We start from the raw sequence: 18,307 nt of genomic DNA, 5'->3' as shown, positions 1-18,307 counted from the left end.
TCAAATTCACGCAAGCTCCGGCATTAATCAATTCTGACGTGATCGTAGGCTACGATCAGATCTCAGGTCTGAGCACGTGAACGATAATCTGAGTGTTTGGATCAGTGTGTGACTGACTCTGAAAATAAAATATTAAACAAGTTTCAGCTGTCATTTAAGGATTAGCAGACACACATTCAGAAGAGATCAAAACGGATTATTAGATTAATTTAAAAAAGCCCACGTTATTACTTTTTTTTGGTTTTCCTTTAATAAACGCACTTTGGTTCTTGCCAGCACTGTTGAACGTAGGGGCCCTGGACGTTGTAATTTTGCTCCCCTACGGAGCGATGGCGCCCCCTACGTTCAGTTTTCAGCAACGTAGGGGATTTTTTGTTTCCTTTTTTAATCAGTAACATTGTAATAATTGTTGCACACTAGGACACAAAAGAGACTCACAGGTGTGCACGGGTTGTTTTATTTCTTGTGTATATAGGGTGTGGATGAGTAACATTTCGGGGCGCACGGTGGCTTAGTGGTTAGCACGTCCACCTCACAGCAAGAAGGTCCTGGGTTCAAGCCCTGGGTAAACACTTGGGTCCTTTCTGTGTGGAGTTTTCCCCGTGCTGCGTGGGTTTCCTCCGGGTACTCCGGCTTCCTCCCACAATCCAAAAACATGACTGTAAGGTTGATTGGAGTCTCTAAATTGCCCATAGGTGTGAATGAGAGAGTGAGTGGTTGTGATGGACTGGCGCCCTGTCCAGGGTGTACCCCCGCCTAGCGCCCAATGAGAGCCAGAAATTGGCACCGGCAGACCCCGCAAAATGGCTGCCCACTGCTCCTCAGGGATGGGTTAAATGCAGAGGACAAATTCCATTGATGTACTCACATTACATGGCCAATTAAAGGCGAAAGCCCCTATTTAATCTTTAATCATTTATTAGTTATTGAGAATTGAATTCAACCCTCAGCGTTTCTGAACCAACCCACTCTGAGTCACTTTCTCCGTTATTTTTTTCCACAGAGCAATTAAATGAGCTCCTTTAATGTACACAACCAATAAGCACATCATTGTTTTTCTTCACCTCAGCTGTGAGGATGATGATTTTCTTCTCGGAAACGTTTATTTCCTTGCAAATGTTTGTTTTACCTCAGTGGGTGGGGCCTCCGAACCTGGAATATTTGAGGGGGTAACATAGTGACGATCAAATTCAGCAGCATTAGCAAGATGGCGGCGCCGCGTGTGGCAGGTATAGCTGCAGCGCTCTTTGCTTATGCACGCTCTCAAACACCTTTTTTTACACAGATACTGGTCAAATTCTAGATGACTCTGATAGTTCCAATAGCATCATCAAACCTATATCATTGGACTTCGTGACAATCAAAGTCACCAAACATCTCGGACTTGGAAGACATGTCCTGGCTGCTACGCTCATTCATCCACATCTGTACAGCGAAATCAGAAAGCACACCAAATCGGCGCTAAAGCCGCAACAGAGCCTCGCACTAACAATCACCATCTGCCTTCTGCTGTCCGGGGACATTCACCAATGCCCCGGTCCGACAAATGGCCCAACATCAGGTAGCCCCCATAGCATCGCATCAAACCACAGCAACAGCAAGAGCATCGCAGGAAACTTACAGGCGGGACCAGTGATTGACGCGGATGTGGTTACCGGTTGGACGGATCCATCAGGGATTAGCAGCGAGTTTGCTGGCTGCACAGCTCTGCCCTCTCCACCGCACGGGAACGGGATGCCCCCGCCAAGTGGATATTTGGACGAGGACGCCTTTCGGGATGGCCGTGGAGCGCTGTTTCACCGGGGTTCATCGTGCTCATTGAACTGTGCCGTGGGCTCCTCATTGGAATCAGCGCGGGGGAGCGTTGTAAACAGTCCACAAACAGCTGGTAAGAGTGGTGGCGGCGATAGTACAGCAGGGACGGCATGGTTGAAAGCTGGTACGGATCTCACCGGAGCGGCCGACTCGCTAACCTCCAGCTGTCAGACTCTTTCTACAACGGCAAGTAAATTCGGAGCCCCATCTTCTCTTTCTCTTCCTTGTAAGTTTGAGAACCGTGCAACAAGTGACAGCACAGTAAATGTAAATCTACTTGCAAATAACGTCAACACTAGGAACAGGAAACCGACAAATCCCGCAATAATAAAACACCGGAAACTCGGGGTATTTCAGACAGTGAATAACTCTAAATTAATTTGGGACTCAAGATCTAAACCAAAAGGCATTTTATGTGCACATTTGAATATACGAAGTATCAAGTCTAAAAGTGATCAAGTCCGCCACCTACTTACTGACTCTAATATTGACTTTCTATGCCTTTCTGAGACCTGGCTTCATGAAACCTCACCCTCCGCAATAATATCTATACCCGGTTATAAAATGTTTCGTAAAGACAGACAGGGTTCAAAGGGAGGGGGGGTCATGATTTATGCCAAGGACACTTTTATCTGTAATGAAATTCATGTTGCAGATGAGAATGATTTGGAATTTCTTGGTTTAAATGTAACTTTGTCACAGCAAATGTCCTTCACTCTTGTGGTTATGTATAGACCTCCTTCTTCCAATGCAGATTTTTATGAAAAGCTAGACATTTTATTAAAACAACTCAACCTTGCAAAAGAACTTATAATATTGGGTGACCTAAATGTTAATTGGGAAGTCAAACAAATCAGGAAAAACTTAAAAAAGGTCATGGATAAAATGGATATGGCTCAGGTGATTAAAGGCCCCACGAGAATTACAAACTCTACGAGCACTCAAATTGATTTAGCTTTTACAAACAGGCCAGAAAGGATTTTGAAATCTTACAATATGCTTTCTGGATTGTCTGACCACAATCTCATCATGGTCACCAGAAAATTAAATAAAAAGCGTTTTATATCTTTGCCAGCCACAGAATCCTTTAGGATACCAAAGCAGGAACAACAAACCTTCATGGACTCAATCAATGATGTAAATTGGGATGAATTACTCTCTGGCATAGACTTGGACAAGGATTGTTCTCAATTCTCCAACAAAATACAGCAAATTATTACACAATTCACACGGAAAATTAAATTAAGGGCTAAAAAAAATGGTCTTCCCTGGGTAAACCAATCTATTCTGAAACTGATGAAAGAACGGGATAATTCCTTGAAGTTGGCTGTAAAATCAGGATATAACAGACATCAATTTATCTCTTTAAGAAATAGAGTAGTGAAAGAAATAAGAAAATCTAAAGCTGACTTTTTCATCACTGCTTTGAATAGTGCACGTGGAAATTCTAAAATAACCTGGCATTATATAAAAAACTGACAGGTGACTCCCTCAGAAATAAGACAAAACAAATGCAAATTGAACTAAATGGAGACATTTCAACAGAACCCAAGGTAATAGCTGATGCCTTTAACAACTACTTTATTGATTCTGTAGCAGAAATCTCTGGGAACTTTACAGTAAAACAAAAGGATACTCATTGTCTGCAACAGTCTTTTTTCATATCAAACATCACTGAGACCAAAGTCATTAACATAATTAAAACCCTCAAACCATCTAAGGCCAGGGATGTATTTGGAATGGACACGAACATGCTCAAAGATTTGGGATCTGCTCTGGCTCCTCCCATTGCTTCAATCATTAATCGTTCAATTTCCAGTGGTCACTTTCCAAAGGCCTGGAAATCTGCTATTGTTACACCTGTTTTTAAATCTGGTGTTTCAACTTCTCTAAATAACTACCGACCCATAAGCATTCTTCCAGCTATTTCCAAAGTTGCAGAAAAATGGGTGGCTGAGCAGATTGTCCAGTACTTAAACAGTAGCTCCCCCTCTTTCCACACCATGCAGTTTGGCTTCAGATCCAAACACTCCACTGAAACGGCTACATGCCTTTTTATTGAGAAAATAAAATTTTCTCTTGACAAGGGTGGAGTAGTAGGGGCGGTATTCTTAGATCTCAGGAAAGCTTTCGACACAGTAAACCACTCTGTTCTACTTTCTAAGCTCTCACAATTTAACTTCTCTCGTGACACTGTGAGCTGGTTTGAATCATACCTGTATGATCGTACTCAATCTGTATTAATTAACAACAGCAAGTCTGAGTCTCTTAGGCTAACCACCGGGGTTCCTCAGGGCTCAATATTAAGGCCCCTCTTATTAGGCTTTATATTAATGATTTGCCGACTGTCTGCTCTGAAGTTGAATGTTTGATGTATGCAGATGACAGCGTTGTATTTGTTCACGGTCGCTCCAAGGACATTGTTGCAGATAAACTTACCAAAGCAATGACTCTTGTCACTTCCTGGCTGCAGGAGAACTGCCTGCAGCTAAATACTTCAACAACTGTAGGTATGTTTTTTAGTAAAACCAATAGAGCCTCATCTAATCCTGACATACTAGTTGCTGGAGAAAAATTACAAATTGTAAATCAATACAAATACCTTGGGTTAGTAATAGATTCTCACCTCTCCTTTAAAGCCCATATTGACAAATTATGTAAAAATATCAAGTTTAATCTAGCAAATTTCCGCTCAATCCGAAATGAAATGTCAACTGAAGCTGCAATAATTTTTCTACATTCCATGATCTTCAGCCACTTTAACTACTGCCTAACAAGTTGGTCTCAGGCTAGTCAGAGTGCAAAAAGACCTTTTGGAAACATTATACAAACAAGCCATTAAAGTCTTGGATAGAAAACCAAGGCACTATCATCACTGTGCAATCCTAAAAAAGTACCACCTTTTAAATTGGGACAGTCTCCATAGATTTGCGGATTTGAGTCTCATATACAAAATAACACATGACTTGGCCCCAGCTCCTCTGGCAGAGTTCGTCAGCCAAAGAAACAGCTCTGAGCGCGTCACTCGAGGCTCTGTAAGAGGAGATTGTGTCAACCCTCTGCGCAGGAGTGCTTTCAGTCGCTCGGCCTGGTCAGTTAGGGGCGCTGCTGAGTGGAACTCAATACCTGAGGAGGTTAAACAGCTAACCACTTACAAGGCCTTTATAAAAAAATTGAAAATTTGTCTTATTAACATGTACGTCTGCCAACATTAAAAGTCGAGCATGTTGCACTGCATTGTATTGTACTAGATAACGTAGCCTTTTGAACACGTGCTTTTTGTGTGTTTTAATATTGAAACAGGTTTTTTGTGTGTTTTAATATTGTAACTGGTACTGTCATTGTTGTTATTGACTTGTACATGTATTGTCATGCTTGTATTTTATTGCCTTTTTACATCTTGGCCAGGGGACTACAGATGAAAAATAGCCTCCTGGCTAATTCTGGCTTTTTTTAACCATGTTTGTTCATAGGTTATATTAAATTGCACTGTCCCCTTTCAAATAAACCAATACAATACAGCACCAATGTTTGATAAGTCCCACGTTGGTCCTGTTGTACGACACAATGTGACCTCAGATTTACGCTCGTTTTAAATCAGCGCCATGATGAGACGTTTTCTGGTTTCATCAGAGATGTTTGGAGATAGAAGCTTGTGTTGATGCTCGTCAGCAGTGACAGACACACTGTCACAGTGTGTGTGTGCGTGTGTGTGTGTCACGTCTTCCTGTACAGGAGCAGGGCTGTGATTGGCTGTCATTGGCTTGACTTACTGTTCATAAATGTTTCTCCTCCTCTGATTCAGACTAAGCTTTATTTAATTATTCTCGTTCTGATGAATCTTTTGTTGGTGAAATCCTGCGTTGACAGTCTTGACACTGGGCGATGACGCAGCAGTTTTTCTCTGGGTTGCTCAGTTGCCGTGGGCAACAGCAATAATAGCCGTATTTGAAGTGTTAATTAGTCTGTCACTTCTCAGCGTTTGTGTAGAAACATTTATAGACACACAGGCGGGTTCCTCATGTCGTTTAAAGCTCAGATTTGTTTTCAGATGTTAAGATGATGATGACGGAGGAGGAGGAGGAGGAGGAAGGGTTGGCTCTGCTCTGACAGATTGAGGTCTGTGACTGCCTCTGGGCAGCAGTTGTGGTTGGTGGGATGACTAAAGACACACACACACACACACACACACACAGGTCACAGGCTAATGGCAGCACGTGCGTGTGCAGGTCGAGGGTTTTCACATCAATACTCGTATCACTGCTCAAGGAGCCTGTTGTGTTTCCATGTTGTGTATTTTGTATAAACTGAATTTACAAGATTTCCTTACTTTTCTGTATTCCACTGCCCTTTTAAATCAGGTTGACAAATCTTCAGTGAATTTAAATTACAAATGTTTAGTAAATTATGGTTAAGCAGGTAAAGTTTTTCTGATGCAATGGTTTTAATATCTTTTATGTTACTAGTGAAAAACTATTAATCAACTAGAAAAACACTCTATGTTGTAGTCCTACATTGGTTTTATATACACAATTAGATTTTTTGATAACGAGTGTTTAATCATCATAATCTGAGAAAAATGCACACAAATTATAGAAAAATATGAAAAAACACAACAATAACACACTAAAGGACCATTAAAAACACACATTTACTCAAAACACACCCAAGACGACAACATATATGCACAAAAATGACAATATAGATAGAAAAATACACAAAAGAACAACAAATTATACAAAAGCACATAAAAAAAACACTAAAGGACCATTAAAATGACAAATTCACTTAAAAAACACACAAGATGACAACATAAAGTAACTCACATCTCCTTTGAAATTGCGCCGCACACAACGGCTAAATATTCGTCCGTCCACGACAAATCCAGAATAATTCCAACAAAAATTGATATCCTCGCGGAAGAAGGGAAAAGATCTAACCTCTGTACTATAATCCACAGCCGAATATTGATGCGTAATCTCGGCGTGTCGCTGTCCGCTATCCAGTGCGGAGACAAACTCCTGCTCACTAATCACGCAGCAAATCTGAATCTAGATTAGCACTCGGTACAGCACGAGCACTGGGCGGGACATACACACAAATGCACTTCCCTACCACTACTACATTACCCATAAGCCACTGCACTTAAAGGAGCAGGCTCAGGCACATCTCCTATTTTCCTATATTTTTGGTATTTTCTCATTTTTGGTCATCCAGAACGTCACCAAAATGTAATCACCTGATCTTTGTCCCATTATCAACATTTCCTGAAAATGTCATCCAAATCCGTTCATAACCTTTCAAGTTATCCTGCTAACAGACAGTCAGACAGATAAACGCAAGGTAAAACATAACCTTCTGCTCTGTGCTTCGCACTTGACGGAGGTTAATAAAATATCATCAGACACAGAGCCAAACTACAATGACCTCATGTAAAGGATTTTCAATATTCGTGAGTGGTGAAATAACCCAAAGTTGGGGTCCAAAATAAAAATGAAGTCATGCATAAGGAAAAATACTTTTACATCCCAATAAAAAGTAACCTTTATACTATAAATGAAAACATATCAGATTTTTTCTTACCTTACCTCATGCAGTTATGGGCCAATAAAAAATAGATTTAGATTTCCAGAGAGTGTGAGCCAAGAACCAATGCATATATGTAACTAATCATGATATTAACAGTCTATGTTCATAGCTCTAAGCTGATCAACTTACAGGGAGATGAGACATATGCTAAGTAGTTTACTGAAGGACCAAACATGTTCCAGACCCAAACACACACACATTTTGACCAGTGGAGCATCATCCAATCAATGAACACATCACCTTTCACACAGCTTTCGTCACAGTTTCTAACCATATTTGTGCACTTTCAACACCTAACTACTCAGCCATGGCTCGTTTCTGCTGCTAACAACAGCTCTGTCCGTTAGGCTAATTCTGATGCTGAGTGGGTGCAGGGAGGCTCACGAGAAGCAGGAAGTTGGTGAGAAAGATGATATTTAATCCTCTCTAAACATACAACCTGGAAGCTGAACTTTATCGCTTAGGGAGAGGTTACACACGGCTGCTGAAAAACTACACTTCACACAATGTAAACACACCTGTGATGTGGCAACAAAATGAACTGATCAAATGCAAAAAGTATCTGACTGGCTGTTTCAAAACTGTCTGACATTAAATACTGACAAAACAGTCGCAATGTACTTTACAAATAGAGGTAAACACATAAATTATCCAAACATTTTTATTGATGGCATAAAAATTTAAAATGTTAATAAATTCACCTACTCGAGTGTAACCCTGGACCCAACTTTGACTTTCAAAAATCATGGAAAAATAACTTTGAAAAACACACAATTGAACTTGTCCAACTTTAGATACATACGTTGGTCTCTTACCGCTGATGCGTCACATTTGTGCCTAAACTTTATGATCTTGTCACATTTTATGTATTGTATATTGAGTTTGTCACAGTACTGTAAAACAGTTCCGGGGCCTCTTGAATCATTATATGAATATACGCTCAAGATCCATGATAAGAAACCCAGGCGCTATCACCATTGTGAAATACTAAGTTTAGAATTCTGAAATTTAAATTCCTAATATTCTACACTGATGTTTTCTTACCTTTTAGAATTATTCATGGCACCACGGCACCTCCTCTGAGAAAATGCATAACTTTATGTACTGATAAAATGTCTAGAACTACTCTTTCTATTTCTAGAGGAGAATGCAGCATCCCAAAATGTAAAACTGCTTTTTTTGCCTTCTCTGTAATGGCTTTGGGTCAGTGGAACACACTGCCAACAGACATATATATATATAACCTGCTACAATGCATCTTTCCTTTTGGTCAATATTAAATTGTGCACTGTCCCTGTCTATATAAAAACCATATCATACCATATCTGTTACGCCTCTACCTCCCACAATGCACCAGTTAATTAAAGTGACCAATGAAAGTGTGTCATATCCTTCTCCAAAATGGCGGCTCTCCATAGTTTATGCCCCAACTTATAAAGTTGTTCTAAAAAGTCCTTTTATTGTGTGCACATATTTTGTTTATTAGTAAGTAATACATTAAACACATTTTTGTTGTGTACATTTTTACTACAGGTACTCTTTAAGATGTTTAGAGAAAATCGTGCATTCAAACCAATTGTTTTGCTGTATTATAAAGACCAAATGGAAGAAGAAATTTTAAGCCACAGACTAAAAAGTATGTGTGAATCATCAATAATCATGTTTTTATGTTTTCTATCAAATCTGTTTGTAGAAAATCAAATGTTGTTTATAAACTCTAATCATTCTGTGTGTTTCCGTCCTGTCAGGGACACCATGTGGAGAGTCTTCACTGGGGCGTTGTCTGAGGACAAAGGCAGCCAGCTGCTGTCAGACCTTCGTGAGATCGAGTCGTGGATCTACCGCCTGCTGCGTTCTCCGGTTCCTGTGGCTGCTCAGAGACGTGTGGACGTGGAGCTGCTGCCCTCTGAGCTCAAACGATCCCTGACCTTTGCCCTGCCCGACAACTCACGCTTCTCCATGGTGGACTTCCCCCTGCACCTGCCCCTGGAGCTGCTGGGAGTGGATGCCTGCCTGCAAGTCCTCAGCTGCGTGCTGCTGGAGCACAAGGTACAGCCGGAGAACAGGTCCAATGGGATTTAAACTTAACGTTTTTGCTCAAACTTAAAAAAAGAAATGAAATTCAAAATGAATTCAGATTAAGATGAATGTTGATCATTTTTTTATGTTTTCATGAATAAAAATGTAAAATAAATCTCATTGTTCAGTTATCAATAACATTTAATATTTGATTGAAAATTAAATATTTTTACTATTTCTGATTTTAAATTTTTTTGACTTGAATATCATAATTGAATTTTTTTTTTTTCTTAGATAAAATCAATAATCTTAATTTAACAACTGATTCCTGATTGAAGAATAGTTTTTGGGGAGATGGAATAAGTATAGAACAAAAGTAGGGAGACACAAAAGAATAAAACAAATGAAGCATGAAAAAGAAATAAATCCAAATGAAGATAATTATAATTACTAATAATATTATATTAAGTCTGATTTTTACTGCTTTTGTTTTTATATCCAATGTTTTTTACTGCTTCTTTGGTACTTCTGCCAAATTGTTTACTTAATGTCTATTTATTTTATGAGCTCTGTCCAAATGTTGCACTTTTAGTCATTGAAATCACACTAGGTAGCCTTGTGCATGAAATATAATAAGCCTTGATTTGGTATAAATAATGGAAAGGGGCAGAACATTTGATTTATTCAGAGATTAAATTCAGAATTCTGACTATTTTACCTGAAATCATAGTTGGAACCCTTGAACATTGATTCCCTCTATTATTAATCCTCCTGTTTTTAATCTATTTAATTTCCTGTGCAGGTCATTCTTCAGTCCAGAGACTATAACGCTCTGTCCATGAGTGTCATGGCCTTCGTGGCCATGATTTATCCTCTGGAGTACATGTTTCCTGTCATCCCTCTGCTGCCCACGTGTTTGGCCTCTGCTGAGCAGGTGAGCGTTTGTCTATTATGCACAAATATTAACATCAACAATCTGCAGCTAACGCCACGTTTCTACACCTGATAGCATAGCCCCGCCCCTTTATCACTACATGCTAAGCTAACCCAAAAATCTGGGCTTAGTTGTTAGGTGCTAAGCTAACTCAAACACGTGGAACTGGTTGCTACATGCTAAACCAAACCAAACATGTGGAACAGGGCGCACATGCTAAGCTAACCCTAAGAAAGATACCTTAACCATGAGGTGTTAAATATGAAGTGGCCGTTACACAGACTGAATGGTGTAGACTTAGAGGGGAGGTTTTTCTAACCACCTTGTTTCCTTCCTCTCAGCTCCTTTTGGCTCCGACTCCATACATCATCGGTGTCCCTGCGAGTTTCTTCCTCTACAAAGCAGATTTCAAAATGCCGGACGACTTGTGGCTGGTGGACCTTGACAGCAGTAAGGTGCGTATTTCCTCCTCCCTGCGCATCCTGACACTTATGATCACCTGTGTGAGTGAGGCTAATGTGTGTGTGCAGGTGATCGCACCGACCAACGCTGAGATTCTCCCTCCTCTCCCTGAGCCTGAAGCTGCAGAGCTGAAGAAACACCTCAAACAGGTACGACCATGGGGCAGTTTCTGCTCCCAGCGCCACTTCTTCACACTCATGTGTTCTTCTTCCAGCACAGGGAGCACTGCGCTTTCCCTCCTCCACACCTCAGTATGTACGCTATCTGAGTGTGGGAGCACTGGGAGCTCTGGTTTGTCAAAGTGCACTAACACAAGCCTGTTCTCCTCTCTTGTCTTCTTCACTCTTGCATGCTCTTCTAGCTGTTGGAGGTAAAATCAAACCTTAGGACTGTGTTTAACAAACCACTAGCTCCTAACTTACCCCTTTAATCACATGACCCCAAATAACCCCAATTAACCCTGTGACCCTAAATATCCCTGTGACCCTGCTCTGATTCATAGAGAATAAGAGAAGGAAAGTACGAAACCACAGTGCAACATAAACAATACAATTACTTTGTCATTTATAAGTGTAAAAAAATAACTTGGATTAAAGCGAATCTGCCAAAAAGCAACACATTAAAGATCCTCCACTGTTTTTACAAATGTGGCCTAAAATATTTGAAGTGTCTTTATGATTAGATCTATGCCTAATGAAACCCATTATTTTTCACAATATTAATTTAATTGCCTTTTCAAAATGGGACTACTTTACAGTTTTAGAGCCTGTGTTCCTCCATCTTGAAATCACATGATTGATGATGTCACATGGCCCCACTGCCATTGTTTTCTAATGGAGTGAAACATTCAGCCTGATTTTTAGATCATTTAGTAGCTTTTTTAGTCAAAATGACAACTTGTGCTGCTTTTGGTTGCTCTAAATAATCAGGAAAAGTTAAAGATGTTGATGTAAACCTCTTTTGTTTACTGAAAGAGGATCAAAACAGTTGTGACCCCAAAAAAATGTGTGGGGGGCGAGAGTTCCAACTCTGTGGTTTGGTAGATCCCTTTAAGTCACACTGGTGAGAAACATGTTTTCCCACTAACAGGGAATCTTTCTCAGGGCCTGACGGGATGCTGTGATTGGCCGAGTTCAAACCACAAGACTTTGGTTTAAACTATGTACATTAGCTCAGCTCAGATATCTGCACCTAAAGAGCTTTGCCTTGGTTCATAGAGGTTTTCATACGTGGAAATGTGAGACCTGAAATGCCAATGTTAAAAATGACGAGCTTTACCTGAGTTTGACAGCCTTGCTTTAAAGCAACAATAACATCATTTAATATCAATACAAGGTAACCATTGGTCTGGTAATAGTGTTCTTTGTACATTTAGGAACCTATCTATTCTATATACGTCTGCAGCAAAGGACGGATATTAACTTTTTCTGTTCGATAATTGTTAGGAATTAAAATATTGTTATTGTAAAAGTATAAACTACTATTATTTAGTTTAAAGCTGATCTTATAAAGAAGGTTTAAAAAAAAAAAAAAAAAAAAAGCGATCATTGGTTTTGTTTCAAAAATAAAGTGGAATGTTTATTTATTTATTTATTATTCATTCTATAAGCAAGAAAGCTCAATCAGCCGCACTGTTTACACAAACATTTAGTTCAATACACTGAATCAGAGCTGGTTCAATAGCTGTGTGTGTGTGTGTGTGTGCGTGCGTGTGAGTGTGTGTGTGTGTGCGAAGCCTTAGTTTAGCAGCTGTTTATTCAGGAACAAACTAACTTGGATTTCTGTTCCTGGTGGATTGTGTTTCAGCGCTGGGACAATGTGCTTTTGTCTCAGTTTTATTTTACTGTGATACTTTGATTTATATTTTTTCCAACCTTTTGTGTCAATGGTTGGTTTTGAACGTTTGATAAATATTCTTCGTCCCCACTGTAGAAATGTGTGTGTGTCTCAAAGGATCTGCTTTTAGAGTGTGTGTTCTTCATGGTGTTGGTCACCATGAATGTGTCCATCATTGTCAGACTGTGTTTTGTTTGTCTTTCATGTCCTTTGATCTTTTCCCTGCTCTCTCAGGTCACTGTAAGTCATTAAAGCTTTTGTTCTTCATGAATTTTTGTTTTCCACGTGTTGAAGCTAGTGAGGTCTCTGGTATGTGTTTCTTCCTCTGAGATGGAAGAAACTACATACCAGAGACCTCACTAGCTTAGCATGTAGCAACAAGTCACACATATTTGAGTTGGCTTAGCGTGTAGCTAAAAGACCCACTTGTTTGGGTTAGCCTAGTACGTAGCAACCAGTCCAACATGCTTGGTTAGCTTAGCAAGTACCTATCAGGCGCACATGTTTGAGTTAGCTTAGCATGTAGTGACCATTCCAACATGTTTGGTTAACCTAGCATGTATCGACTATTCCTACATGTTTGGTTAGTATAGCACAAAGCGACCAGTCCAAAAATGTTTGGTTAGCCTAACACATAGTGACCAGGCCCATATGTTTTGTTAGCTTAGCACATAGCAACAAGTCCAAAATGTTTTGTTAGCCTAGCACATTGCGACCAGTCCCACATGTTTGGTTAGCTTAGCATGTAGCGGCGTTGGCTGAGCAGAGTCAAAGGATGAGGGGGCGGGGCTAAGTGTATTGTAGTTCCACAGGAGTCGTTTCCTTCTTTCCTTTCATCCTAAAGATGGGAAACGTGTTCAGTTGGCGAGGGCAGAGGAAAAGAAAAGTGTTGGTGTTCCATCATGTGCTCGTCCAGTGTCAGTCTGTCATGTGACTCTTGTCATGTGACTCCTCACATGTCTCTATCCCAGTGTCTGCTCAGGCTCACCGTGATCACCCAAAAGCAGATCTTCTCCTCTGAGAATAAGGTTATTCATCTCTCTCCTGCTGTCAATGCTCCCTGCACGGATGTTTTCTTTGGTTCTTGTGCCTGTCACTCTTCCCCTTCCTCCCCTTCCTCCTCTTCCTCTTCTTCTTCCTCCTCCTTTTCCTCTGCGGAGCTGAACGATGGGCCTTTAATCACTGCTTAGCTCTGGCTTGAGCATGTTTGAATGTGCATCTGTTCCTTGTACTAAACCCAGACATGACGGAGCTGTGATCTCTGAGAGAGAGCTGATAATAACCTTCATCCATGCTCTATGATGATGATGATGATGATGATGATGATGCTGAGCGTGCACACTGCACACTGACTGACCTTCTCCTTCTAACACTGAAACAGAGCTGTGCTCGCTGCAGGCATCAACAGGACAATCAGCTGCACAGACTGTGATGCCCTCAGCATTTCTGCTCTGCACAAACACACAGTAACATAACATACATATAACATATAATATAACATACATAATGTAGAACAACATATAGCATAACACCTCTACATAAACACCTAGTGACTGCAACTAGAATCTAAGGGGTTTTTACTCCATCACCATCAATAATCAACATTATTATTACTACATGAAAGCTTCATCTCAATATATATAAATCTCTCTATATTCTGTCTATTTCTCTCTCTCTCTCTTTCTCTCTCACTATCTCTCTCTACATATTTCTATATCTGTCTTACTGTATGTGTATCTCCCTATCCATCGTCATCTTATTCATCTCTATCCCTACATTTTACTCTATATATCTCTCTACATATCTATTTATGTTTCTCAACCTCTACTCATCTCTCTGTATACACATTTCTATCTTTCACTTTTAATATCCCTCTTTACTAAAGTCTATCTCCATATATCTCTATCTCTTTCTCAATATCTATCTCAATACATCTCTATTTTCATTATTTCTCACTATATCTGTCTATAAATTTCTATATCCCTCTCAATCTGTATTTATCTCTTTATATTACTCTATCTCTCTTTAGATATCTATCTATATCTCTGTGTATATACATTTCTATCTTTCAATATCAATAACCATCTTTACTAAAGTCTCCATATATCTCTCTATCTTTCTTAATGCATCTCTGTCTCACTATCTCTTTCTACATATTTCTATATCTGTCTATATACTGTATCTCCCTCTAGTCGTCTCTGTCTCTCTATATCAGTGGTTCCCAAACTATTCACATTCTCGTACCCCTTCAGTCATTTAACCTGAAGCCGTGTACCCCCTATTACTGCATGCTTAAAAAACATAATGTAATGCAGTGTTTTTCAACCTTGGGTCGTGACTCCATCTGGGGTCGCCTGGAATTTAAATGGGGTCCCCTGAAATATCTAATTATTTATTATAATTAAAAAATTGTTTTCATTATTATAATTTTTCAAATCACACCACACACACACACACACACACCAATCTTAAATTCTATACTTTCACTTTCTCAAATATAAATCTAATTCAAATAAAATGCAGCTGGTTTCTTTGGCACTAATCCTGGCAACAACAAACATTATCAAAAGCTAATTCTAGAAAGAAAGAAAAAATGTCTCTGGAAAATATGGTCACAACCCCAAAAAGTTGGGAACCACTGATATAATGTTGCCCTATAGTGAAATTTGTCTATATAATAATTAAAAAAAGAAATAGAAGAAGGTAATGCATGGAGGCTCCTGACTGCTGGTCGATTTATATTCTAATTTCCAATTTCAATTTTTTATTCATGTACCCCTATGAAAATTTGCATACCCCTGAGGGTATCCATACCCCACTTTGGGAACCTAGGCTCTTTATTCCATCCATCCATCCATCTTCTCCCGCTTAGCCGTTTCCGGGTCGCGGGGGCAGCATCCTCAGTAGGGAGGCCCAGACTTCCCTCTCCCCGGCCACTTCCTCCAGCTCTTCCGGGGGGACCCCGAGACGTTCCCAGGCCAGCCGAGAGACATAGTCTCTCCAGCGTGTCCTGATCTTCCCCGGGGCCTCCTTCCGGAGGGACGTGCCCTGAACGCCTCACTAGGGAGCCTCACTAGGGAGGCGTTCAGGGGGCATACTAATTAGGTGCCTGAGCCACCTCATCTGGCTCTTCTCGATGCGGAGGAGCAGCGACTCTACTTTGAGCCCCTCCCGAATGACTGAGCTTCTCACCCTATCTCTAAGGGAGAGCCCAGCCACCCTACGGAGGACCCAAAGTTCATGACCATAGTTGAGGGTTGGAACGTAGACCGACCTGTAAATCGAGAGCTTTGCTTTTTGGCTCAGCTCCCTTTTTACAATGACGGACTGGTGCAGACTCCGCATCACTGCAGACGCCGCACCAATCCGCCTGTCGATCTCTCGCTCCATCCTTCCCTCACTCGAGAACAAGACCCCGAGGTACTTGAACTCCTCCACCTGGGGCAGAACCTCATCTCCAACCCGGAGAGAGCACTCCACCTTTTTCCGGTCGAGAACCATGGACTCGGATTTGGAGGTGCTGATTCTCATTCCGGCCGCTTCACACTCTGCTGCGAACCGATCCAGTGAGAGTTGAAGGTCACGGTATGTTGGAGCCAACAAGACCACATCATCTGCAAAAAGCAGTGATGCAATACTGAGGCCCCCGAACCGGAGCCCCTCAACGCCCTGACTGCGCCTAGAAATACTGTCCATAAAAGTTATGAACAGAATCGGTGACAAAGGACAGCCCTGGCGGAGTCCAACCCTCACCGGAAACAATTTCGAGTTACTACCAGCAATGCGGACCAGACTCTGACTCCGGTCATACAGGGAACGAACAGCTCCTATCAGGAGGTTCGATACCCCATACTCCCGGAGGACCCCCCCACAGGAATCCCCGAGGGACACGGTCAAATGCCTTTTCCAGGTCCACAAAACACATGTGGACTGGTTGGGCAAATTCCCATGACCCCTCAAGGACCCTGCTGAGGGTGTAGAGCTGGTCCACAGTTCCACGGCCAGGACGAAAACCACATTGCTCCTCCTGAATCCGAGGTTCAACTATCCGGCGGACCCTCCTCTCCAGTACCCCTGAATAGACCTTACCGGGGAGGCTGAGGAGTGTGATCCCTCTATAATTGGAACACACCCTTCGGTCCCCCTTCTTAAAAAGGGGGACCACCACCCCTGTCTGCCAATCCAGAGGCACTGCCCCCGATGTCCACGCGATGTTGCAGAGTCGTGTCAGCCATGACAGCCCCACAACATCCAGGGCCTTGAGGAACTCCGGGCGGATCTCATCCACCCCCGGAGCCCTGCCACCGAGGAGCTTTTTAACCACCTCGGCAACCTCAGCCCCAGAGATAGGAGAGCCCACTCTCGGGTCCCTGGGCCCTGCTTCCTGATTGGAAGGCGTGTCGGTGGGATTGAGGAGGTCTTCGAAGTATTCCCCCCACCGATCCACAACGTCTCGAGTCGAGGTCAGCAGTGCACCATCCGCACCATACATAGTGTTGACGGTGCACTGCTTCCCCCTCCTGAGACGCCGGATGGTGGTCCAGAATCTCTTCGAAGCCATCCGGAAGTCGTTCTCCATGGCCTCACCAAACTCCTCCCATGTCCGGGCTTTTGCCTCGGCAACTGCCGTGGCTGCACTCCGCTTTGCCCGTCGGTACCTGTCTGCTGCCTCCGGAGTCCCACAGGCCAAAAAGGCCCGGTAGGACTCCTCCCTCACCCCCGGTGTCCACCAACGGGTTCGGGTATTGCCGTCACGACAGGCACCTTGCGGCCACAGCACCGATCAGCCGCCTCAGCAACAGAGGCACGGAACATGGCCCACTCGGACTCAATGTCCCCCACCTCCTCCGAGACATGGTTGAAGTTTTCCCAGAGGTGGGAGTTGAAGCTCCTTCTGACGGGAGACTCTGCCAGGCATTCCCAGCAGACCCTCACTATACGTTTGGGTCTGCCAGGTCTAACCGGCATCCTCCCCCACCAGGTGGTGATCAGTTGACAGCTCTGCCCCTCTCTTTACCCGGGTGTCCAAGACATGCGGCAAGTCCGATGACACGACTACGAAGTCGATCATCGAACTGTGGCCTAGGGTGTCCTGGTGCCAAGTGCACATATGGACACCCTTATGTTTGAACATGGTGTTTATTATGGACAATCTGTGACGAGCACAGAAGTCCAACAACAAAACACCGCTCGGGTTCCGATCAGGGGGGCCGTTCCTCCCAATCACGCCCCTCCAGGTCTCACTGTCGCTGCCAACGTGAGCGTTGAAGTCCCCCAGCAGAAGGAGGGAATCCCCAGAAGGAGCACTCTCCAGTACTCCCTCTAAGGAATCCAAGAAGGGTGGATACTCCGAGCTGCTATTTGGCCCATAAGCACAAACAACAGTCATGATCCGTCCCCCCACCCGAAGGCGGAGGGAGGCTACCCTCTCGTCTACCGGGGTAAACTCCAACGTACAGGCACTAAGTCGGGGGGCAAGAAGTATAGCCACCCCGGCCCGGCGCCTCTCACCATTGGCGACTCCAGAGTAGAAGAGAGTCCAACCCCTGTCGAGAAGGCTGGTTCCAGAGCCCTTGTTATGTGTCGAGGTGAGACCGACTATATCTAGTCCGAACTTCTCCACCTCGCACACAAGCTCAGGCTCCTTCCCCG

General features: G+C 42.5%; 1 protein-coding gene across 13 annotated transcripts in view; it reads left to right on the top strand.

The window, feature by feature from the left end:
• madd (MAP-kinase activating death domain) overlaps positions 1-18,307 on the top strand; it is a 67,200-nt gene that overhangs the window by 13,164 nt on the left and 35,729 nt on the right. For 8 of the 13 annotated variants that reach the window (XM_028442984.1, XM_028442985.1, XM_028442983.1 and 5 more), the window contains exons 4-8: positions 9,153-9,453; positions 10,226-10,357; positions 10,699-10,812; positions 10,888-10,968; positions 13,627-13,683. In XM_028442984.1, the coding sequence (XP_028298785.1) occupies positions 9,153-9,453; positions 10,226-10,357; positions 10,699-10,812; positions 10,888-10,968; positions 13,627-13,683 (685 nt within the window). The remainder of the gene's footprint in view (positions 1-9,152; positions 9,454-10,225; positions 10,358-10,698; positions 10,813-10,887; positions 10,969-13,626; positions 13,684-18,307) is intronic. The other 5 variants (XM_028442988.1, XM_028442987.1, XM_028442989.1 and 2 more) reach the window with 1 other exon arrangement.

Source organism: Gouania willdenowi, chromosome 3 (assembly GCF_900634775.1).
Source record: "Gouania willdenowi chromosome 3, fGouWil2.1, whole genome shotgun sequence".
In the NCBI taxonomy this organism is placed as follows: domain Eukaryota; kingdom Metazoa; phylum Chordata; class Actinopteri; order Blenniiformes; family Gobiesocidae; genus Gouania; species Gouania willdenowi.
The sequence above is the reverse complement of the archived record's forward strand: the minus strand, read 5'-3'. Positions and strand labels throughout refer to the sequence as shown.